Below are 11,073 nucleotides of genomic sequence, written 5' to 3'. Positions count from 1 at the left end.
GTGTGTGTGTGTGTGTGTGTGTGTGTGTGTGTGTGTGCATGTATGTGTTTATGTGTGTTGGAGTGCAAGGGCAGGCACATGGCCAAAGATCTTTTTTGCCACCTTGTGGGACAAAGGGATTTGACTCAGGCTGTCAGGCCTCCCTACAAGCACCACTCTTCTGAATTATTCCCATAGTATTGATTGAGTGAGTGATTCATCGATTCATTCCCTTTGAGTGTGTGTGTGCATCCGAATGTACCAAGGTACCCATATGAAGGTGGCAGTCAGTTCTCTCCTTCCACAGCATAGGTTCCTTCTTCATGTTGGGTGGCAAGGACGTTACACATGGAGTCTTTTTTTGTTTTGTTTTGGTTTGCTTTTTTGAGACAATGTTTCTCTGTGTGGTCTTGGACTTCCTGAACTCGCCTCAGAGATCCTCTTGCCTCTGCCTTCCAAAGAATACTGGGACTGAAGGGGTGAGCCATCACTACCTGGCTTTTTGAGACAGGGGTTTTCTCTCTCTCTCTCTTTTTTGTTTTTGTTTTTGTTTTAAGATTTTATTTATTTATTATTAAAAATACAGTACTCTGCATGTACACCTGCAGGCCAGAAGAGGGCATCAGATCTCATTATAGATGGTTGGGAGCCACCATGTGGTTGCTGGGACTTGAGCTCAGGTCCTCTGGAAGAGCAGCTGGTGCTCCTAACCTCTGAGCCATCTCTCCAGCCCCCCCCCCCCCCCATTTTTTTTTTTTTTTTGAGACAGAGTCTCACTATATATCATATCACTGGTTGACATATGTAGACCAGGCTGGCCTCCTAAAAGTCTCCCTGCCCCTGCATCCCCAGTAGTTGTATTTAAGGTGTGCACCACCATGCCCATCCTCTGCACTCTGTAAACTACCTTCTGGTTGCATTTTCTTTCTTTCTTTTTTTAATTATCCATTTTTGTTTTATGTGCATTGGTGCTTTGCCTGCATGTGTGTCTGTGTGAGGAAGTCGAGTCTCCTGGAGCTGCTACAGACAGTTGTGAGCTGAACTCAGGACCTCTGGAAGAGCAGACAGTGCTCTTAACCACTGAGCCATTTCTCCAGGCCCTGATCACACTTTCATTCTGCTCTTCTAGATGACCCACCCAAATTCATTCCCCTATACCACACATCAGGCAACTCCCAACTGCCTGTAACTCCAGCTCTACATCTCTGCTGATACTAGCCCCCCCCCCGCACATGCACACACACACACACATACACACATGCACACACACATATACACACATGCACACACACACATGCACACATGCATATGCACACACATGCACACACATATACACACATGCATATGCACACACATACACTCACACAGTAAAATAAAATAAGAACTGCCTCAGATACCTGAGAAACATGCAAATGAGAGCAGGAATAAACCATGCAGGACAGAACGCAGGGCCTATGGCATCAGCATCTGGCTCCAAGCCGGTCTCTACCACACTTTCACCTCAGCCCCGCCTGTGTCTCCCTCCTCTTCTCTTTTGCCCTCCGCACCCTTCCTTGCTCTTTCCCCCTCTCCCTGCCACTGTCCTTTTATGGAGTTCTGCATGGGGGGGGGGGTCATTTCGCTGCCCCCTCAGTCCTCCCTTCCCCCAGTCTCTTCACTTCCTTTCTAGTTGTAGATTTTTCTTGCCCCCTCCACACTGTCCACCATAACTGCAGTCAAACCCTCATTCATTCACCCTGCTCAGTCGGTTGCGTGAAGATGACCATCTGTCCCTCTGACTGGACGACAGAGAGAAGAAATGACAACGAATGACCACAGAAGAGAAGAACATCTGGCTGTCAGCAAGAAAGGCCAAGGTGTCTTCTCCCGGAGGGGAGTCTTGCTTTTTTAAATTTATTTTTATTTCCTTTAGATTTATTTAGTGTAAGTATTTTATTTGCATATATACCTGTGCACTACTTGTGTGCCTGGTGCCGACAGGAGTGAGAAGAAGGTGTCGGGTCGCCTGAAACTGGAGTTACAGGGGGTTGTGAGCCACCAGGCAGGTGCTGGGAATTGAACCTGGGTCCTCTGCAAGGACAGAAAGCATCCTTAGCCGGTAAGCCATCCCTCCAGCCCCAGGAGCCTCGTTTTGGAAGGTGAGTAGGATTTCTTTGGTATTCCAGACTGCAGGAACAGGCGGAGGCACCAAGGTAATGCCAGGATTCAAGGGGCTGAGGCCAGATTATCACAGATTCGAGGTCAGACTTGCTGACATGGTAAATTATAGGCCAGGAAGGAGGAGGAAACAGGGGCAGGAAGGAGGAGGAAAGAAGAAAGGGGCAACAGGAAGGAAGATGAGGGTGCGGAGAAAGAGAAGGAGGTGAGGGAAGGAAGGAGGCAGTGGCTCTGGGGAGGAGTTCATCTTAGATCTGCGATCCTAGCACTCAGAAGACAAAGCCCAAGGTCAAACAAAAGCAGTGCAGTCAGAGATCCACCTGCCTCTGCAGTGCAGTCAGAGATCCACCTGCCTCTGCAATGCAGTCAGAGATCCACCTGCCTCTGCAGTGCAGTCAGAGATCCACCTGCCTCTGCCTCCCAAGTGTTGGGAATAAAAGTGTGTACCACTATCACCTGGCATTCTACCCCTGTTTTGTATTTATTTATTTTTGTTTTGGTTTTTTGAAACAGGGTTTCTCTGTGTAACAGCTCTGGCTGTCCTGGAACTCGCTCAGTAGACCAGGCTGGCCTCGAACTCACAGAGATTCCCCTGCCTCTGCCTCCCAAGTGCTGGGATTAAAGACATGTACCACCACCCCTAGCTTTTTTTGGTTTTTGAGACAGGGTCTCTCTGTGTAGCCTTGGCTGTCCTGGACTCACTTTGTAGACCAGGTTGGCCTTGAACTCACAGAGATCCACCTGCCTCTGCCTCCTGAGTGCTGGGACTACAGGTGTGTGCCCTCGTGCCTGGCCTCCTTTTATTTTTAATTTAATTTTATCATGTAGTTTTAAATTTTATATGAATGGATGTTTTCCCTGAATGTACATGTGTACCTGAGGCCAGCGGAAACCAGAATCGGGTGTTGGGTCCTCCGGAACTGAAGTTACAGATGGTCGAAGGTTCCGTGTGGGTGCTGGGAATCAAACCTGAGTCAGGAAGAGCAGTCAGTGCTCTTAACTGCTGACCCATCTTTCCAGCCCCTCTACCCTCCTTTGAGGGGAATAGAGGAAGCAGAAAAAGAAGTCAAGTCAGGATAGTCTGGACTAAAGTGGTACAGATGGAGAAAACCAATTGTGCAAGAGAGAGGTCAAAACACCCTGACCTCCAGTATGTGTAGCTGACTGGTTAACTGTCTCCCTCCCCCCCCCCCCCCACACTGGTTAACTCTTTGGGATAAGGAACCTATTAGGAGGTCCACGCTGTACATGTTTGTCATATAAACTGCACCATTCCGGTGGCAGCTAGACACCAGCGGCCGGCGCTCCAGAGAGGGTTGTGTTGTAGGTTAATGAAATCACAGAAGGAGGTGTTAATTAATAGAAGAATTAATAGCCCAGAAGTTGTAGCTACCCTGGTTCAAGCCACCAAGGTTCCTCGCTCTCCCTGTAGGTGGCGCTAGAGCCTCGCACTTCTCAGAGGCTTTTTTTTTTTTTTTTTTTTTTTTTTTTTTTTCTGAATTGCGCTCTCTCTGCTTCGTTGTGTTGTCTGGCACCTCTCTCCCTGGACTTGCAGAGGTCGTGCCCTCTCAGCCGGAGACCCAAAACAGGAGCTGACTCTGGAAAGCATGTCGCCCACGCGGCCAGCACATGCCTGGAGGCTCAGGGACTTCAGGGAGGGTGGTGTGGCCGGCGTGAGCACCTGTCCCTTGGGTCCCCTCCAGGAACCAAGGTAGAGAATGTGTGAAGGGGGCTGGCCAGCAGGCAGCGCCCCGCCCAGGACGACCCGGCACGGTCCCTAGACATACTGAGAACGGAAATCATTGGTCCCTTGGGTCATCTTCTTGTGGGAAGCCTGTCGCGGACCCTTTAAGGCTCCATCTCCCTTGCCCTCCCCCGCCTGGGACAGGCTGGGACACCGGGGACCTGACATTTGGCGGAGCCTAACGTGGGGGCTAAAAATAGCCGCTCCGGGTTACTTCGGGGCATTGTTTCCGACACACACACACACACACACACACACACTCGCGCTCTGTGTCACCCTGCAGGAGTTACCCCGTTACCCTGACATGTACGCTCTAGCCCCATACCCTCCTCTTCCACCTCACAAGGGGACGAGCTACACTCAACTCTTTTTTTTTTTTTTTTTAAGAAAAAATTCTCAGTCCAGGATTTTGGATGGCGGGAGGAGGCTTTTGTTCCAAGGACCCTACTTTGAAAACTCTGGGGCTGGCGGGAACCTTAGGGGCGTGTCTCCCACAGCCAGCACTAGGCTAAGGGTGGGGGCGTGGCCTTTTGGGGTGTGTGGGCTTCTGGCCAATGGGTGTTGTGAAGGGCGTGTCCCATGGTGGGGCGGGAGTGAGGAGGTGGCCACAGCTCCCCGCGTCTTTCGCCCCCCCTACCCCCGCCAAGCAGGTTTCATAGCTCCCGGAGAGCCCTGGTGCTCTCCGGCTCCTTGGGTTGTGGCAGTGGATTCCATCAGACCGGCCCTGCGCGCATCGCACCTCGCTTCGGCACGCCGGGGTCTCCTCCTTCTGCCCTCCGGGCCGGGGCCAGATATCCTATTTGCTTTTCCTTATTGCATCTCCAGAGACTTCTGTTCTTTTAAAACAAGATGCCGTCGGGTTTCCAGCAGATTGGTTCTGAGGTAAGGTTCAGCATTGGGGTGCGGTGGCGGTGGGGGAACAAATCAGGGAAGCAGGTTCAGCTTTTCTTGGGATGGGGTCTCGCTTAAGGTCAGCTAGGAGGCGCTTCCTGCCGGGGGGGGTGGTGCTGGCTATTTATATTCAGCCTAGATAACCCGTGACTGTCAGATTCCAATCCCACCAAGAGACCGAGTGGGTCCTCGAGACTCTTCAGGCGCCCAAGCTGAAGAGAGTGGATTCTGACGAATCCAGACTTGTGTCTTGTCCGACTGAGCGTGGCACTGGGTGACACCCTAACCCCGCACTCTACTTGGGAAGGCAAAGCCACGGAGCTGCCGGTCTGTTCAGGCTCATGGTGTTTCTAGGACCGAGACACTTGGGGGGGCCCTACCCCCACTCCTGGCGGTCCTCCAGGAGGCTGAACTTTCTCTTGGCCTTGCAGTGGGTGGAGGGGCAGAGGGGAGTGTCAGCCTCCACCCCACCCCCCCAGCTCAGGTTTCCGCTTGGAGACAGACTGTGCCGCCAGCAACAGCCACCACTGCCACCGCCCCTCACACCACCATCCCTCCCTCTTCCCCGGGGCATGACTAAAATCCCCTGTCATATCCCCCTAGTACTTGGTCCCAGCTTAGACGCTGAGGGAAGGCTAAGCCAAGACTTAAAAAGCCACCCCAAAGCGATGACCCAGATGTCCTTTGTGGAATGGGCTTTCTTGGGCCTGTTGAGGGCCTGCTACAACCAGCTGAAAGAACTTCCGAGGACTAGGGCTGATGCTAACACCAAATCTGTCAGTTTATAAGAACAGGCACTGTCTGGGATACCTTGAATAGTTGATTTTGATGTTTGCAGTGTTTTCACAGACTGAGGTACCCGGGGGAGTGGGGCAATATCACCCGACAGAAGAGGAAACATAGGGTCAGGTTAGAGCGGGGAGTGACTTACCCAAGGTCACACGAATCTAAGCCTGTCTCAAGGTCACAGTGGAAGTTCGAGGTTCTGAGTCTCAAACATTCGCCTGTAGTGTGAACACAGATGTCCTTTTTTCCCCCTACATGTCCAGGGTCCTGGTGAGTTCTGTTTACAGCGAGATCTTTGCATACTTCCTAATATGGCTCACTGTCTCTTACCCAGTATGTTGGATGGAGCCCAGCGTCTTCACGCTCCAGCTGGGCCTAGGTCTCTCAAGGAAGCCAGATGTGATTCTACGTGACAACACCTCCCTTTGTTTCTTCTGCCTGTCCAGGATGGGGAGCCCCCTCGGCAACGAGTGACTGGCACGTTGGTCCTCGCCGTGTTTTCAGCTGTGGTCGGCTCTCTTCAGTTTGGCTATAACATTGGGGTCATCAATGCCCCGCAGAAGGTGGGTGGCCTACAGCTGTCAGGGCGGGAGTACCTCAGGTGGCCGAAAGAGAAAGGTCTCTAGAATCACTCCCATGTTGTCCCCGCAGGTGATTGAACAGAGCTACAATGCAACGTGGCTGGGGAGGCAGGGGCCTGAGGGACCGAATTCCATCCCACAAGGCACCCTCACTACACTTTGGGCTCTCTCGGTGGCCATCTTCTCTGTGGGTGGCATGGTCTCTTCCTTTCTCATTGGCATCATTTCTCAATGGTTGGGAAGGTATGGAGCTGGTGGTCAGGGGTCAGGGGTGGCAGTAGGCGGGAAGGCTACAGGATGGGTGGCCTGACCAGCCTTCCCCTTTGTGTGCCTGCCAGGAAAAGGGCTATGCTGGCCAACAATGTCTTGGCAGTGCTGGGGGGCGCCCTCATGGGCCTAGCCAATGCTGCTGCCTCCTATGAGATGCTCATTCTTGGCCGGTTCCTCATTGGCGCCTACTCAGGTACCCATGGGTGCCCTGGCTCCATTCTGTGCCTCTGCTCTCCTTCACTGTGTGTGGGCTTCTGTGTGGGACTAGGTAGCTATCCTCCGCTCTCTCTTCTTCCTTCTGCTTAGGGCTAACATCAGGGTTGGTGCCCATGTATGTGGGAGAAATCGCCCCGACTCATCTTCGGGGTGCCTTGGGAACACTCAACCAGTTGGCAATCGTTATTGGCATTCTGGTTGCCCAGGTAAATGTGGGGATCCTGGCCTTGTGGGGAGCTGGGAGCAGGAGTCGGAGCAGGCATCCGTAGTTGGGCCAGAAGGAGACGAAAGTCACCTTTACTCTTTGTCACACTTCTCCCGCAGGTGCTGGGTTTGGAGTCTATGCTGGGCACAGCTACCCTGTGGCCACTGCTTCTGGCTCTCACAGTCCTCCCTGCTCTCCTGCAGCTGACTCTGTTGCCCTTCTGTCCTGAAAGCCCGAGATACCTCTACATCATCCGGAACCTGGAGGGGCCTGCCCGAAAGAGTGAGCTCGCTCTCACCTCGCACCTAGCCCAGGCTCATACCTCCACCCTGTGTATTTTTTTTTGCTAGTAGCCAGCCTCCTCTCAAGCTCCATAAGGCCCGATACTCCCCCACCCCCAGGTCTGAAGCGCCTAACAGGCTGGGCAGATGTGTCGGACGCACTGGCTGAGCTGAAGGATGAGAGGCGGAAGTTGGAGCAGGAACGGCCGATGTCCCTGCTCCAGCTCCTGGGCAGCCGCACCCACAGGCAGCCTCTGGTCATTGCAGTGGTGCTGCAGCTGAGCCAGCAGCTCTCAGGCATCAACGCTGTACGTATGGAGGCCCGGGCAGAGTGTGGGTAAGGTACCGGCTTGAGGGAAGGGAGAAGGGAACAGGCCGTGCCCTCCATTAGCGTTTAGGCTCGGGCCAGTTTGCTGTGGTTGGAATAAAGGCAGACGTCCCTGCCCTCGCCTCTCCTGCTCCATCACTTGCAGGTTTTCTACTATTCAACCAGCATCTTCGAGTCAGCTGGGGTGGGGCAGCCAGCCTACGCCACCATAGGAGCTGGTGTGGTGAACACCGTCTTCACGCTGGTCTCGGTAACTGCTTGCCTGTGGAATGGTCACATCACTGGTTTCATAGCCCTGGGTGCCCTGGAGGGCCTACTCTTGTTTGCTGCCAATTGACCAGCAGCGCCCCCCTCCCCCATGTACACTGTCCCCACAGGTGCTCTTAGTAGAACGGGCTGGGCGACGGACACTCCATCTCCTGGGCCTGGCAGGCATGTGTGGCTGTGCCATCTTGATGACTGTCGCTCTGCTGCTACTGGTGAGGCTTGGGGAATGCCACAGTTTAACCCAGGGGGTAACCCTGAGAGGCTCTGTGGCTGTGTGCCAGGGCCATGGGTGCTATGGTCTATGTTTCTGAGGTAGCCTGGCCACACTGGGGGCTAGCTCTATAGCACGACACAGTAATCCCTGTGAAGCCTCTGGAGCAATGATCCCCAAAGACACACCTTCAGAGGCAAGGAAGAATTAACATCAAAGAAGCAAGAGGTCCAAATATTCTCTCCACCTTGAAACCTCCTGAAGTGGCCACAACAAAATGGCAGGTGCTCAGAAATGCAGCCCACCACTTGGGAGGCTGAGGTGGAGGTTCAAGGCCAACCTGCGCAACCTAGTGACATCCTGTCTAAAAAGGAGCTGGAGGAGAATGGCAGCCACCACTTAATAAGCCCTGTAAAAGATTTCAGTTCTCTGTTCCAAGGGCAAGGGGAGGTCTCAAGAGGCCAGAACCAAAATTTCTGCTATTCCTTGCTGGTCTCTAGGAACGGGTTCCAGCCATGAGCTATGTCTCCATCGTGGCGATATTTGGCTTTGTGGCCTTCTTTGAGATTGGCCCTGGCCCCATCCCCTGGTTCATTGTGGCCGAGCTCTTCAGCCAGGGACCCCGGCCGGCAGCCATGGCTGTAGCTGGTTTCTCCAACTGGATGTGTAACTTCGTCGTCGGCATGGGTTTCCAGTATGTTGCGGTAGGTTCCCTGCCCTCTGCCCATCTTCCCATACCAGTGGCAACTCACCCCTAGCTCCCTCCCTCACCGTCTGCTCAGACTCTCAGCCCTATGGTTGGTCTCTGGATGGTCAGCCTGGCGGAGTTACTCCACCAGAATCAAAGGAGAGAAGTGGGTGGAAGGAGATTGGAAAGCGGATAGGTGTCTGCTAAAAAAAACTAAACCAGTGCTACAATTTAGACCAGAAATTGAGACCCACCACACTTGGCGTGGTGGTGGTGCACGCCTTTAATCCCAGCACTCAGGAGGCAGAGGCAGGTGGATCTCTGTGGGTTCGAGGCCAGGCTGGTCTACAGAGTGAGTCTAAGACAGCCAAAGCTACACAGAGAAACTTTGTCTTGGAAAAAAAATCTTTTTAGACCAGAAATAAAACTATAAGCTTTCTATTCATGTTGTAAGTGGTTTAGGAATCTGCTCCAAGTGTATACTCTTAGAATTGCAAAGACTGAGGTTTTCAATGTAAGCTCTCATTTCTGGTCATCTCCATCACCCCTTAAAGGAGCCACTCGCTCTGGCAGCCCCAGCTCGCTCAGTCTTTAGTGCCTGGATTCCCATGCCTCTGTCAACACCTCTTTCTCCAACTGTCGCAGGATGCTATGGGTCCCTACGTCTTCCTTCTATTTGCCGCCCTCCTGCTCGGCTTCTTCATCTTCACCTTCCTAAAAGTGCCTGAAACCAGAGGCCGGACGTTTGATCAGATCTCAGCCGCCTTCCGCCGGACACCTTCCCTCCTAGAGCAGGAGGTGAAACCCAGCACAGAACTCGAATACTTGGGGCCAGACGAGAATGACTGAGGCACAGCGCCGCAGGGTTGGGGTGCCGCCCTCCCCACCCCACAGACTCCCTCCTTCCTCCGCAGCACTTTAGCCCTCTCTTCCGTTACCTCCAGGATGAAGAAAGTTGCAGCCTGGGGAACTGGGAAGCTGAAGGGAAGGGTGGTTCGAGCACCCCCCCCCCCCATTCCCCTCGTGTGACTCTCTTGGATTAATTTATGTTGTGGCTAGGCTGTGGCCACCCGGGTGGGCCTTCCTGCCTTCCTCCTGCCCCTACCCATGCTCAGTTCCAGATTACCTTTGTTCCCTTTAGAGAAGCGGGTTTGCAGGAGGGGCTGTGCTGCACTGAGCTCAGTGCGACCAACAGAAGCAGAGGTGGCTGAGTGACTTCCTACCCACTCTGGCTCCTCCTGCAATCTAATCTGGCACTTTCACTGAATTCTTGCCACATAGACTCTGGGAGAAGAGGGTTATCTTGACCCCCTCCAGGGCAAAAGACACACCTCCCAGAATCTGGCCTCAGTCCCTGTAGGCGCCACCTCCCAGGGCAAAGGAGCACATTATACACCTCAGCAAGGCAAGGAGCAGAAGAAAGCGTCAGCCTCTAGATTTGGGGCCCTAGCCATTGCTCCCCGGGGCCGCCAAGTGTGGGTACCAGCTCTTGTTCCCCTCCAGGAAGGGCGCTAGACCAGAAAGCTTTTGACCAACAAAGGGCAGGAGGGCCTTGAAAGGCTGGGAGGAGCCTTTGGATATTTTTGTATGTTTGAAGAATGGGCTAGGAGCAGAGCCCCACGGGCTGCTGTATTAAATGTGTGTACAGAGACTCATCCATAAAGCCACTGTATGAAGAGGAGTGGCCTACTGTGGAAGGACCGACCGGAGGGTATGCGGGGACAGAGCAAATGCCCTCCCTCACCCACCCCTTCCTCTGACTCGCCTCAGCTCAGGACTTAGAAGCCTCTAGAGTCTAGATTCCATCACTTATTCATATGCATTTTCATCCCCCCTTAAAAAAAAAACAGGGTCTCACTATACAGTCCAGGTTGGTCTTCAACTTGGCCTAAACATTTTGCCTCAGTCTCCCAGAATGCTGATTTTACAGGCCTGAACCCAATGATCCACTTTTTTTTTTTTTTTTTTTTTTTTTAGACAGGGTTTCTCTGTGTAGCCTTGGCTGTCCTGGACTCACTTTGTAGACCAGGCTGGCCTCGGACCCACAGAGATCCGCCTGCTTCTGCCTCTCGAGTGCTGGGATTAAAGACATGCGCCACCACGCCCAGCTCAAATCCTCTACTTTTAAAACAATGTTTTCTTGAGACAGTCTGTGTGGCCCAGGATGACCTGGAATTAGGAATCCTCCTGTCTCAGCTTCCCGAGTGCTGGCACATATGGCTCCCTGCTTTACCTATTGCTTTAATGAACAGTAAATGTTTTGTAAACTACATCTCAAGGCCCAGGCACTGCAAGGACTTCTGTCAGTCAATGGATCCAGTGACTCTCAGGGACAAGGGTCAGAACTAAACAGCTAAGGATAGCGAGCAAGGAGTTAACAGCAGGCCCCACTGTGCACACCGGAACCCCACGCAGAGCGGTTCAGAGGGGGGCTGCCATGAGTCTTCATTGTCAAACAGAAAAGGCAGA

The 11,073-nt window shown here is 53.0% G+C and overlaps 1 protein-coding gene across 1 annotated transcript; it reads left to right on the top strand.

Moving 5' to 3' along the window:
- The first annotated feature begins 5,953 nt into the window (after positions 1-5,953).
- Slc2a4 (solute carrier family 2 member 4) lies at positions 5,954-10,092 on the top strand. Its single transcript, XM_051167700.1, has 10 exons — positions 5,954-6,120; positions 6,209-6,381; positions 6,477-6,601; positions 6,715-6,830; positions 6,949-7,111; positions 7,231-7,418; positions 7,584-7,688; positions 7,816-7,917; positions 8,417-8,620; positions 9,250-10,092. The coding sequence occupies exons 2-10, from the start codon at positions 6,335-6,337 to the stop codon at positions 9,451-9,453; spliced, it is 1,254 nt and encodes a 417-aa protein (XP_051023657.1). The 5' UTR covers positions 5,954-6,120; positions 6,209-6,334; the 3' UTR covers positions 9,454-10,092.
- Positions 10,093-11,073: the final 981 nt, after the last annotated feature.

Source organism: Acomys russatus, chromosome 25 (genome assembly GCF_903995435.1).
Source record: "Acomys russatus chromosome 25, mAcoRus1.1, whole genome shotgun sequence".
Lineage (NCBI taxonomy): Eukaryota > Metazoa > Chordata > Mammalia > Rodentia > Muridae > Acomys > Acomys russatus.
The sequence above is the reverse complement of the archived record's forward strand: the minus strand, read 5'-3'. Positions and strand labels throughout refer to the sequence as shown.

Excerpts from the sequence above, each read along its gene's own strand:
- Slc2a4 (XM_051167700.1), top strand. The coding sequence starts at position 6,335 with ATGGTCTCTTCCTTTCTCATTGGCATCATTTCTCAATGGTTGGGAAG. Across the intron at positions 7,419-7,583 it reads AGCTCTCAGGCATCAACGCT|GTTTTCTACTATTCAACCAG; the intron begins GTACGTATGGAG and ends CATCACTTGCAG. Across the intron at positions 8,621-9,249 it reads TGGGTTTCCAGTATGTTGCG|GATGCTATGGGTCCCTACGT; the intron begins GTAGGTTCCCTG and ends CAACTGTCGCAG.